A 12,253-nucleotide genomic window follows, 5' to 3' on the forward strand; every position below is an offset into this window, starting at 1 on the left:
GGAATTTCCCTACTGTTGTGGACCTTTTCATATTTCATCTCTCTTAGCTATCTCTGTTTCTCTCCGTAGTTCTGCAACATGCATCAGAGAGCAGCCAGTAGTGACTCTGCATGAACCCTCTCTGTCGCTTCTCCTTTTGTGAGCTGAGGTGGAAAAGAGGGTTCGAGTGCTGCCTGGCAGACTCACTTCTCTCGAGCTGCTCTGTCCAACACTGTAGACACTGGCCACACGCAGATATAAAAAATTAAATGTAAACTAAAGAAAATTAAGTAAGATAGAAAAAATTCAGGTCCTCCTTCACACTGGTCACGTTTCAGGTGCTTCGTAGCCACATGTGACTAGTGGTTACCATATTGGACAGCAGAGATATAGAATGTTTCCCTCATTGCAGAAAGTTCTTTGGGTTGGTGCTGCTTTAGAGTATTTTCTTCTCTCTGGCCGTATGCAGTGGAGATTCCAGTGGCTTATCCTCTCTTGGGATTGAAGCTTAACTGACTCTTGGGTGGGACCTGCCTGTCTCGCTGCTCTGAGGCCTTTGGCAGTTGGGTTACACCTGCAAGTCAGCTTCCTGCAGGAATAGCCTGCTCTCTCTGCAGAACGATTTGAGAGTGTCCTAGAGAAGACTGGCCTGTCCTGGGAGAGCGCCCTCATGGGGCTGGAAATGCTGACCACTAGTTTTCTATTGCTGCTGTAACAAATTACCACATATGCAGCAGCTTAAAGCAGCACAAATTTATCCTCTCCTAGTTTAGAAGTCACAAGTCTGATACAGGTCTCACCAGGCTACAATCAAGCTGTCTGATGCCTTTCTGGAAGCTCGAGGGGAGAATCTATTTTCTTGCTGCTTCAGGTTTTTGACAGAATTCAGTTCTTTAAGGCTGTAGGTCTGAAATCCCTGTTTCTCACTGTTTGTCATCTCAGGGCTGTTCCCAGCTTCTAGAGGCTGCCCACATTCCTTGGCTCCTGGCCCTCTTCCTCCATTCTCAAAGCAACTAAGAGCAGGTTGAATCCCTTTAACAATTCAAGTATCTCCTGCATCATCTTCTGTCACATCTCTCTGATTTTAGCTTGGAAGATTCTCTGCCCATGAGGGCTCATGTGCTTAGATTGGCCTACCCTGATAATCCAGGATAATCTCTCCATCTCAAAACCCATAACTTTAATCATATCTGAAAGTCTCTTTTGCCTTATAAGGTAAATTAGGGCATAGACATCTTTGGGAGGGATGTTATTTCGTCTACCACGTGCCTCTGGATTAATTCTTTGCATGTTATTAAGTAAAAATAGCTTATTTGAAATGTAGCTTATTTGAAGAAGATACTTAAGATCCTACCATCTTTGTGTAAATGATATTATTAATTTTCTTTGGGGACTAAATATCAGGGGAAGACAGGAAACATCAGGAAAGGAGTAGAGAAAATGAAGAAATGGGGAAGGTGGTACCTGGAGAAAATCTTTACCATTTAAACAATGTTTTATATTGCTTTCTGCATGGTGAAACACACAACCCATAAGAGTACAATTTGGAGTACATTGATAAAATAATTGCCAAGAATCCCTGAATTAACCACTTACTCATATTTCATCTTTTAAAAAATGAGAAAACCTATACAAAAGTGGCATTACAATCATGAAGATAAATATCTGAAATTGAACAATGTTAAAAAGAATAATCCTATCAAATTGTGGGTGCTTAATGTAATATATAACAGCTTCCCTGCTTATTAGATTGCTAACTTTTGATTTTTTGATACCTCGATAAGCGTTGTTTGATTTTAATGTTTGTTGCCATTTCTATGTTCACTATAGATTTCTGCCTTCATTTCTAATTTAGTATGTAAAATATTACATAAACATTTAGTTTAATGATTCTAGACTATCTATTTTAAATATTGTACAGTGATACTCTACTTTGTAATAAACTATGTAATTTTTGAGGATGAACCTAGTATTTACCTTTCCAATCTTTCATTTTATTTATCTTGTTAGCTAAGAAACCTTTCCAGCTTGGACCTACGTCATATCACTGAACTGGATAATGAAACCGTGATGGAAATTGTCAAGAGGTGCAAAAATCTTAGCTCTCTCAACCTCTGTCTGAACTGGATCATAAATGACAGGTAACCATTGTAACATCTTAAAAACAATTTTCCAGAGGCAAACATTTGTTCTATGTACCAAATACTAATTATCATTATAGCAAGGCATGTGAACTTTAAGGAAAATTTAATGTAACCATACCTTTTCAAATAGATATGTTTAAGTTTTTAAAACCATCCAGATGTATACTTTTAACCCATCCATTGCTTATATTTGTGACAAGGTTTTTATGTGTTAAGATTCAAATGTTTACCTAAACAATTATAACAGCAGTCTGTTGAATTTTTTCTTTGTCATCCATCCAAGATATGTTGTTTGTTTTTCACTTTAATATTTTTGCAACTTTTGTGGTTGATTTTACTGTTCACTTGTCAAGAGAAATGATTCTGAGAAGCTATTTCAGACGTTATGTATTTAGATCCTTTCTCAAGGATGACATTTTGTTCTCTTATAAATATAATTTGTTTTGCAAATGAAAGTCATGTGATGGAAACTTTAATATATAGTGTAGAAATGTGTAAAATGGATAGTTTTTTCTTATGAAAAATTTATAATTTATCTTATAAGAACTGATTTTTCTTTGAAACATTGCATGAAGGAAAAAAGTGCCAGAACCCTTGAAAGTAGACTTTTTAATGATAAAAACAGCTGCAGAGTGGCGCTACTTTACTGTAACTAATGAGTTTAGGTAGGTTCTTAAATATAGGCTTGAGACGAGATTCTTGCCCAGTAGCTTTTCAAGAATAAGTTTTTTTTGTTTTTTTTTTTTAAAAAAGATAAGCCACTGGGGTTGGCTCTGTGGCGTAGTGGTCAAATTTGGTGCATTTGGCTTCAGCAACCCAGGGGTCACTGGTTCGGATCCCCAATGTGGACCTTCACCACTCGCCAGCCACACTGTGGTGGCGACCCACATACAAAATAGAGGAAGATTCGCACAGATGTTAGCCCAGGGTGAATCTTCCTCAAACAAAAAAAAGAGAAAGATCGGCAACAGATGTTAGCTCAGGGCGAGTCTTTCTCAAGAAAAAAATAAATAAAAGGTAGGCCACCAAAAATATTTTGCTTTCAAAAGAGAAAGCACTTATTTCAGCTAAAATTAGAACTTATTTAGATTTAAATATTTTTTCACAAATGGGAGTAATGATTTATTAAGTTTGTGTCAGATAATGCTTTAAATTCAAGATACTTCCCCCTCTACTTTTAATTTGCCTTTATACTTTAAAAATAAAATCATGTAGACTCCATTTTCCCCAATTATGTTAAATTTTAGTGACATTTTCTTAAATTACCCTGCATTCCTTTTTAAATTATGTGATAGACTTTGACTTGGCTTTCTCTTAGTAAAATTTTTCCTGACATATTTACTAATCTAGAATGGGCACATGGTCATCATTTATAAAAGGTATTTATTGTTTTTTGAGTAATAGTCACTGTAGGAAATATATCAAAATCTAAAGGAAGTTGATAAACATTTGAATAATAAAATTCTTTTCTATAATCAACATTCTTCTACACAGTCAATTATATGACAGCTTAATAATCTTTTAGCTGTTTTTTGTAACAACTAATAAAGTAAGTAAAAAGCATTTTCCTATGGTTTTAGGTGTTTAGCATTAGCTTAATATTGAGATAAACTTAGTAATGTATTGAATTAAAAGGAGAAAAAACTGTTTCTGCAACAAAAATGATTATGATAAGGATTGCCTTTCATTCCACAACAATTTTCTGTGTACGTGACCTTTGTAGAAGAGTTGGTACTCGAGACCACAGGGGTAAAAAAGATGCAGTCTATATATGATTATAGGGGTTATCTCCTAAGTAAACGTTTTGCTTAGGTTTGTATCATTTAAACAAAGATATTCAAGGACCTCTAATCTTCTAGCTCTTCAAATGTTTATTTAGCCGAATCTGGGTATTTACAAATGAAAAAGTGGGCAGCCCTCCCTGTGCCTTTCCTTCCCCTTTGTTAGGCTCCGTCTACTCAAACCTCTTGCTATTTCAATCATTTTTTCCTACTTAACTCTAATGGGTATTTGCTATTTGATCCCAAATATATGTACTGTAGAGATTTATTTGCAAGGAGTGAAAATGTATTTTTATGTTTTTAATGGAAAAGTTTGTATTAATTGAGAAAACATGCATTTTAATGAGGTTGAACAGTAGAGTTTTAAAGATCAGATTCTTTTAAGTTTTAATTACACTACTTGCACTTATCCTGTGTACTGTAATAGAAGTTTCAAACATTAAAACCCACTTTGCAGTATCATCTAAATTACTCATCTCATTGTTCTTGCCATACTCTATCACTAAGCTAAGTAATATTTGTAATTATATTGGTATAAATCTAGGACTTCCCGTCAGACTTAATTATAATTTCAGCACTTAGCCGGGATGGGTTAGTAACCTTTCATATAGAGGTCACTGGAATGCACTAATGCATTTAGCCTATCAATTAGCGTCTGTTTTACATTTGTTCATTATTATTATCCTCTAATAAATCAGGAAGCATTTATTAACCCCCTACTAAATACTTGTTACTGTGTCTCAGACTGTGGGGACTGAGTTCCTGCTGCTCTCAAAGGTTGCTCTCTTTAGGTGACATAAGACTTAATGAGTGAGATAATAGTGAGCCTTGTAAGGATAGAAGGGAGGAAAATAACCTTTATTCCCCAGGTAATTGATAGGCACTTTACACATGTTCTCATTTAATCTTTTCAACATCTTGTGTTCAGTGGAAGGTCATACTATTCCTATTAAATTTAGACCATTTGTTTGACTTTTCTATGGCTTTTCCAATGGATAAATTTTTCCATCATTGCTGCAGTAAAAACTGGGTGAGGACAAAGAAGAAAAAACAAATGGCTAATGAGTCAAATTTTTATTTCACAGCTGAGATTCACACACAATTGATATTTATATGTAAAAGTCTTAGGTTTTTTTTTTTAACTAATCTCATTATTTTCTTTCATAATCAAAGTATAATAGAACCTTTAGATATTATTTTATACATAGTACATATGAAAAGTATCTGTTTAATGCTGCCAGCTTTAATAAAAGATACCTCACATGAAGATAAACTTTGATACTCTTCTCAGTTCTTTAGATATAAGGTTTATTCTGGATTTTAAGTGTTCTTCTCTATAAACTTTTTTTGAAGTCCAAACTTTTAAAATATATAGTAATTGAAAGGCTTTACTGCTATACTCATGGTACTTTTTAGCATTTTGTGTTTCTTGAATTGATCTGTGTGACTAAGACATGTTGTTCTTTATCTTTGTTTTTCTAAAAGCACTTTTTGTGTTTAGAGAGTTAAACAGCATGATATTTTCCTGTATTCAGAAGGATGGTCTAGTAGTCATTTGTCATTTACCATTGCTTTTGAATACAAATAACATGCAAGTGGTTTATGAAAAGAGGACACTGACTATTTCTATCAATGATTTAAATTAAACATCTGGTTGTAATGTTTCCTTCACTCTCTCTGACTCTAAGTTTATTGAAATGTTTATTTGTATTTGATATAAATCCTTTGTGATTTCACATCCAATTTGGTCATCATCGTTTTTGTATGTTTGGCACAGAGTCCAAAGGCAGCATGCTGTGGATGTAAAAAGCTAATATGTAAAAAACTGAATGGTTCTGAGCATCTTTATAGTGATATGCTTATAACAGCTCTTTTGTTCTTTTTTGCCAAGAAGAATTAAATGAAACATAATTGATTTTAATAGATCTTTACAAAAGCTTTTTTTAATATTTAAATTGACTATCACAGAGGAAATTAATCTCCCAACTTTTGATTTTTTTACATTAGTCCTGAAAATAAAGTTCAATCATATGCTCTATATAACCATTATCAAATATATGATCCTTTCATTGACAGCTGACCATGCTGCTCATTAATTAGGATAACAGTAGAGGGTAACAATACAAGAGAATTGAAAGGTTCTGTAGCATCAATCAGCTAAAGTCACAAAACATAACAAAAGCCAGACTGGTTGGTAAAGTAAATTATGTTGCCAGCTAGTTGAACTTGCCTAGCTAAAGATTTATTCTTTGAATTTGCCGTTAAAAAAATTGAATGTATTAAATTTGTTGAACATTGATAACTAAGGATACTTTCTTTAAGGAGTTAATTTGCTGTGTGAATCTTAGATTTGTGTAAATGGGGCTATTACATCAGTCGACACTAAAATTTAGAGAATTTTAAATCTTGGACTGTCGTGATCAGTTTCTTTCAAGTTATAAAACAATATTTATGGTATGTTGCTATTTCACTTTACATATACTAGTTTTTAGAATAGTAACTATATGTATTTTCTCTTTAAATAAGATCATTTGAAATTGCAAACTGGTGGGCCACAGCTGAGTGCAGTCCATAAAGCTGTTTTGTTTGGCCTATACAATATTTTAAAAATTGAATTAGTTGCTAACACTTTAAAAATTGGGTTAATTCATATAAAAATTCTGAATTTGGGCCTTCTCTTGGAAAAGTTACGGATCTAGCAACATTGGGCCCACATTTTCTCATCTCAGCAGTCTTTCCAGGATGAAGAATGGGCTCTTCTCTTTGGCCATTCTCCATTTCTCCACTATTCCCACCGTGCATTCTCTATTCTTTTATATTATCTGCCTGTTCCCAACCAGTCTATAAATTGAATTCTCCTTTACTAAAATCCAGAATGTAGATATTTTTAGATATTTCTTATTTTAAATCAAATAGTTCTTTTTTAATTTAGTCTGATAAAATATATTAACAGATAATAGAGAGTTAATTAGTCTTCCTACATTAGTTTGTCATTATTTCAGGCATCAGAACTTTGGCCAACACGTGGAAGTTAGAGAGAGAGACAGAATTCAGCTTAAAATAAGTTAAGACCTTCATTTTCATTGACTGCTTTCCAAAATGGAGAGCTCACTCCCACTTAGTGTTCAAACAAAAGCGTGGTGAAAAAGTTTCCTGAATTATATAGAGAGTTGAACCAGTTTACTAAACTCGCTCCAACTTCAAGCCTATAATTTAAAATGAATTTATTTGCAGTGCTTAGTATCTGATTCATGATTCCTTTGTTTATAATATGAAGAAAAATCCTAATGCTGTTCTTTCTCTTTTCTTTTTCTGTGCATGCTCTTTTTAATCTTTCAGGTATACACAGGTTGAAGTGTGGAGTGACAGATTACTCCCCACCCTTTTCAGGGTTACTGACAGCACCCTGGCTCATGTAAAACTCAATGAGGCTTTCTATAAAGATTTTTCTAACTCCCTTGATCTTCTCTGGATGTTTATTCTGTTTCTTCTTTCAAATAACCGTTGATTCAATAAAAAACGGTGACATTTAGAAATAAAGTTCAGAGAGGATTTGAGCAGGTGTTGGTGATATAAAATATTTGCTGAGTGCCCATTGTGTTTTATTTCCAAGAATTGTTTTGTGAACATATGCTATATATTGTATTTATAAGTGTTCAAGGACTGGGTGGATAATCTGCCATCTTCCTGTGAATGTCATGTCACAGTGGACCTAGAATTTTATTTCATTTCAATCCCCTAATATTACTTAATTCTCCTAGAGACCGAGGTTTAAAGATTGCCCAAGGGGAACAAACCTATCCATTAAATCCAGCAGGCATAGTTGAATTTGAGTTTGAGAATATTTTGTTTTCTATTAAAGTTAAGTGGTCTGGAGGAAAGGAATACTTTTCACCTTGGAGTATTGAGTGTGAAGTTTGAACAGTTTTGTCCTATAAAAGCCTGAAAACTTGGAAATAAAGAGGCGGCAAAAATAATGCTGACTATTGGAGCAGCTCCCTGGTGGTGTTTGTAGCTGCACTGTCCTGCTGTGTAGAATGCCAAGCAGGCTGGCTGCATACTTTTGGTGCCTAATTATGTGGTTGGACTGGTTAGGTGGAGCTTTAGTAAAACTGAATTTTAGCTTATTTCTGTAATCTGCATAGTTTTATGTATGTCCTATGATATTTATTCATATTTTTGCAGAAAGAATAAGAAATATACTTTACTGAGTTCTGAAAGGGTTATAGGGACAGAATGGAATCTTTCTGAGCTGGTGACACTTGTTTGAGGCTGCCATATGTTTTGACACTGTCTTTTATATTTCCAATTGTTTGCAGGATCATCCCTAGAAGAATAGTATGGTATTGGAGTAAATACTAGTCCGGCTCCAAACCATCTACAAAAACAATGTATTCTGTGTCCTTTTCTCCATTAACCCCTCTCTTTAAAACCATGATTGGTTTTTGTCGTGCTAGTGAGGTCAGAGTGTATAATATTTTCTCTCTTTTATTTTTGGACCAAGGATAATAACAACAGCTAATAACAGCTACCATTTATTGCAGTCTGTGCCATACACTATGCTAAGTGTTTACACACACAGTTTCATTTAATCTTTACAACAACCCTGAGGAAGAAACTAACCTTTGTTCAAATGAAGGAATTAAGGTCCGAAGAGGTTAGACAGATCCCAACTAATAAGTGGTGGAACCAAAACTGGAACCCATTTTTGTGTGTCTTCAATGTCCAGGCGCTAATCACGAGGGGCTCACTGTCTCCCGGTACCTTATTCTGCCTCAGACCTAGAGTGACCTGATGTCCTGATTTGCTCAGGACAGTCCCAGCCCAGTCCTGTTGTTTTGGAATTCTGTCAGGTGTAGCATTGTGCTGCTGCTGCTGCTCCATTCTGTGTTCCAGTGTCCTGGTTTGGATGATAAATTATATGGTCATCTTACCTCAGACATCAGATTATGCTTGATCATTCTGAACATCATTAGAATGTTACCTTCTCTTTTCCTTATGGGATATCTGAGAGGTGACAAATTTTGGATATCTTACTGCATATACAGAGTTATAAGTTTTTAAAACAGTTAATTTTGTAATAAAAAGTATTTTCCCCAAAACCCCATTTGTAAATGCTCTTCATTTCTTACTAAGTTCCTTGAGGGAAACAAGGAAGTCTTGTTCATTTTTGTGTCTTGTACAACACCTGGCTCATAGCTGGTATCAAAAAGAAGTTTACAGATGAATTTTGAATAGGTATTTATTTAAGAATGTAATGATACATATTTATTTTTAAAAATATTTTATTATCTATAAATGCTCCTTGTTAGTTGTAGCCAATACTTAACCATTACAGAGTAAAGGAGAATAGTGGGTATATACTTTGTTGTCACTGAGTTAAAAAGAAGGAAATTAACTTTGTTGAAGGTTTCAATACTTTGATAGGAAATAATTGCCATAACTAATTGGTACAGTTTTCCTAGTATATGTGATTTTTCATATAGCTGACGATATTTTTCTACAAAAGGTAAAGTTTCTCTGATAAAATGATTTGTACATCTGTCCTCAGATGAAATTCTTAGTGTATTCAAATTAAAGGAACTTTTCCGTTGTTTGGTACATAATGATATTCGATATGGTTCTGATATTGGTTCTTTCAATACTTCTAGTTACAAAATATCATTTTTAGGGAAGTATTAATTGATAGATAACAATAGAGTAGTTAACCTAGTAAAATCACTTGGAAGGGAAATCTATATGAGATGTAGATGTCTCAGCCTGCTTTGATTTTTAACTCCAATTCTGGTGATGAGATGGAAACTGGATTTGATGGGGAAGAATTTGTCCTGTTGATTCTCTATGTTCACATTATTTTGTCTTTTAGAATGTGAATTTTTATGACAGCTCTAACGTATAATGGTAATTTTAAATTTCTGCTTTGTCTTTTGGTCAGAGTGAGCAATAATGCATAAGTAAACATTTCTGCAAATAATAATAATACAACAGAGCTTCTGTGGAATCACACTATTGATATTCCTTGATGTGCTACTCTGAATGCTGCTACAGCTTTTGTGTTTTCCGGGTAATATCAAGATAAGTAAACAGATTTATTAAGCATTTAATTTGCAGAATTTGAAAAACATGTTTTATGTGGTGTGAAATCAGAATCGTGATCAAATTGTTGGAAAGAATGGGACACATTTTATACGATGAGGAAGGCGGTGTTAAACACTCATGCATTTGGAGGCTTCCTAACCTCAAACCTGTTTTAAAATTGCCGACAATGAAGAAAATCTTCATTTATTGATGAAAAATTGCCTGCTTGGACAGATTTATGACCATCCCTCCCTCCCCAGCTTTCCCCAAGAGTTGTCTTATTCTTAATCCCCAACCAGAAATGGTAATTAAAATAACTCACTGTTGTCAAAATCTTAAAATGTATGATAAATGAAGCCTAGTAAGTAGTGAAAATATGAGAAAGGTGATTAAATCTGACAATTTTCTTGTAAAAGGCTTGAGATGATAAATATCTCCTGTGATTAGTTATTAATTTAGTGCAGGGGATTTTACTTCAGCTTAAGATAGTTTATGAACAGTGGCATAAAGAAATATTTTAGAAGATAAGTACACACATGTGTAACCAGAGGAGGAATTGCTGGAACTTGATTGGTAATAATTAAAAATGGCAGCCCTGACATGTATGTACCTGGGCTATTTTCTGTGTGACGCTCCTTTCAGAAATTAAGAAAGAAGACATGAAAACATGAGGAATGACAGAGTACTTTCAGCTTGAACCCTTTTGCCTCATGAAAATGGAAAGGTTTTATGCATATCATTCCTCAACTGATAAAATATTTAATTTAAGTTGGTATGAAGTAACTCCTTGCTTGCTGAAGTGGAAAAAAGCAAACTTGTTGCATTAACAATTATCGTTGTACTACTAATAATTTCCCTTAGAGTGAATGTGAATTCTCTTATATTTAAAGAAAAGATGAAATAATAATGGTGGTTGTAATGAAGTGCTCCGTCACGTTGCTGTCTAGCTGCATGCCTGGTATATCACTCTGTTGGTGGCATATATCATTGTTGCCTGTGTAGTGTTTTGTTGATCAGTCTCTCTCTTTGTAAGGGGGACCCATGTCTTCAGCTTCAGCCCTCTGCCCCTACCTCAGCCCCTGGCACCTTGCATGGGGCCCAGCTCAGACGAGTAATTTAATATAGGCTTCTTGAGAGATTTATAAATACTGCTTTTGTAAGATGCCTAAGTCTGCTTTTAAATTTGTCTTGAACTCTGGCTGAAATCCAGGCCATTGGTTCAAATGCCTTCTTTCTTCCAAATTTATTTCTGAATAAAATTGATACTTAATAAGGTGAAGATTTAGTGTAATTGTCAGGATTCAGATAGAGCTTGCTTTATGTATTGCGTGCTATTTATCTGAAAGCCATAGCTTTGTTTTTTTTGAACAATAAATTGGATTTTAATATTGAATCATTGGGTTTTGTCCTTTTAATAGGGTCTTTGGAATACTTTCAAGTGAAGAATCAGAAACTTCACTTGCCTTTCATATGTAGTGATCCCTTGTATTAATTGAAAAGAGGCAGAGGAGATAGTTACAGCTTTTTTCTGCTTCTTGGTAAGAAAAGTAAGGCTATATGAGAAAAAAATGTTGCAAATTTTTTCTAAACTCTTCTTTTGTAGCACTTTTAAGTACTGCTCCTTAAATGTATGTTTAATATTTGGTTAATTGCTACTCTGAACCTAAACATACTGATTAAGGCCAAGTTCACATTAGAACAATTATCTGGTTAATTGCTCTGGTGCAAAAATAGGCTAAAAAATCATCAGAACATCGAGTTGTGAAAGCACTGGCAGGAGTTTCAAAACCACCGAGCATACCTACTGCAAATCACATCAGCAAAGCAATTAATTTAGGCTAATTGCTTTTCTGTTTGTTCAAGATGCACTTTGGAACTGTCTTTAGAAATCGTGGCAATTAAGATTAGTAAGAAATATAATTAAAGAATGTTAGAATAGTCACTATTTTTCAAAAGTGATGAGTATTCCATATGAACCTGTAGAGTTTATCTATCACCCATGTAGGACTTTGAAATAATTAAAGCAAAATAAAAGTATTTTAGACATTTACAAGATTTCCTTTAAAAATAAGTTGAGTAGGTCACCTGTTTGGGAACTCTAGCATGTGGTTACCTTTAATCCCTAATTATCAATTAGAATTATCTAATTTCAATAATGCACGGTAAGGTGCCTTGTTCACGTAGGAAGAGAAATACCTAGCCACCAAAGATAGCACCGGCCGGTGGCATTTTCTCCAGACAAACGCATTTGGTTTCTCATGTGGCTTCTCA

The 12,253-nt window shown here is 34.3% G+C and overlaps 1 protein-coding gene across 1 annotated transcript in view; it reads left to right on the forward strand.

Annotated features, from left to right (window-relative positions):
* The window catches only part of FBXL17 (F-box and leucine rich repeat protein 17), a 464,449-nt gene that overhangs the window by 159,980 nt on the left and 292,216 nt on the right, over positions 1-12,253 (forward strand). The window contains exon 6 of the mRNA XM_046666715.1: positions 1,990-2,120. Within this exon, the coding sequence (XP_046522671.1) occupies positions 1,990-2,120 (131 nt within the window). The remainder of the gene's footprint in view (positions 1-1,989; positions 2,121-12,253) is intronic.

This window comes from Equus quagga, chromosome 7 (assembly GCF_021613505.1).
Source record: "Equus quagga isolate Etosha38 chromosome 7, UCLA_HA_Equagga_1.0, whole genome shotgun sequence".
Taxonomy (NCBI): domain Eukaryota; kingdom Metazoa; phylum Chordata; class Mammalia; order Perissodactyla; family Equidae; genus Equus; species Equus quagga.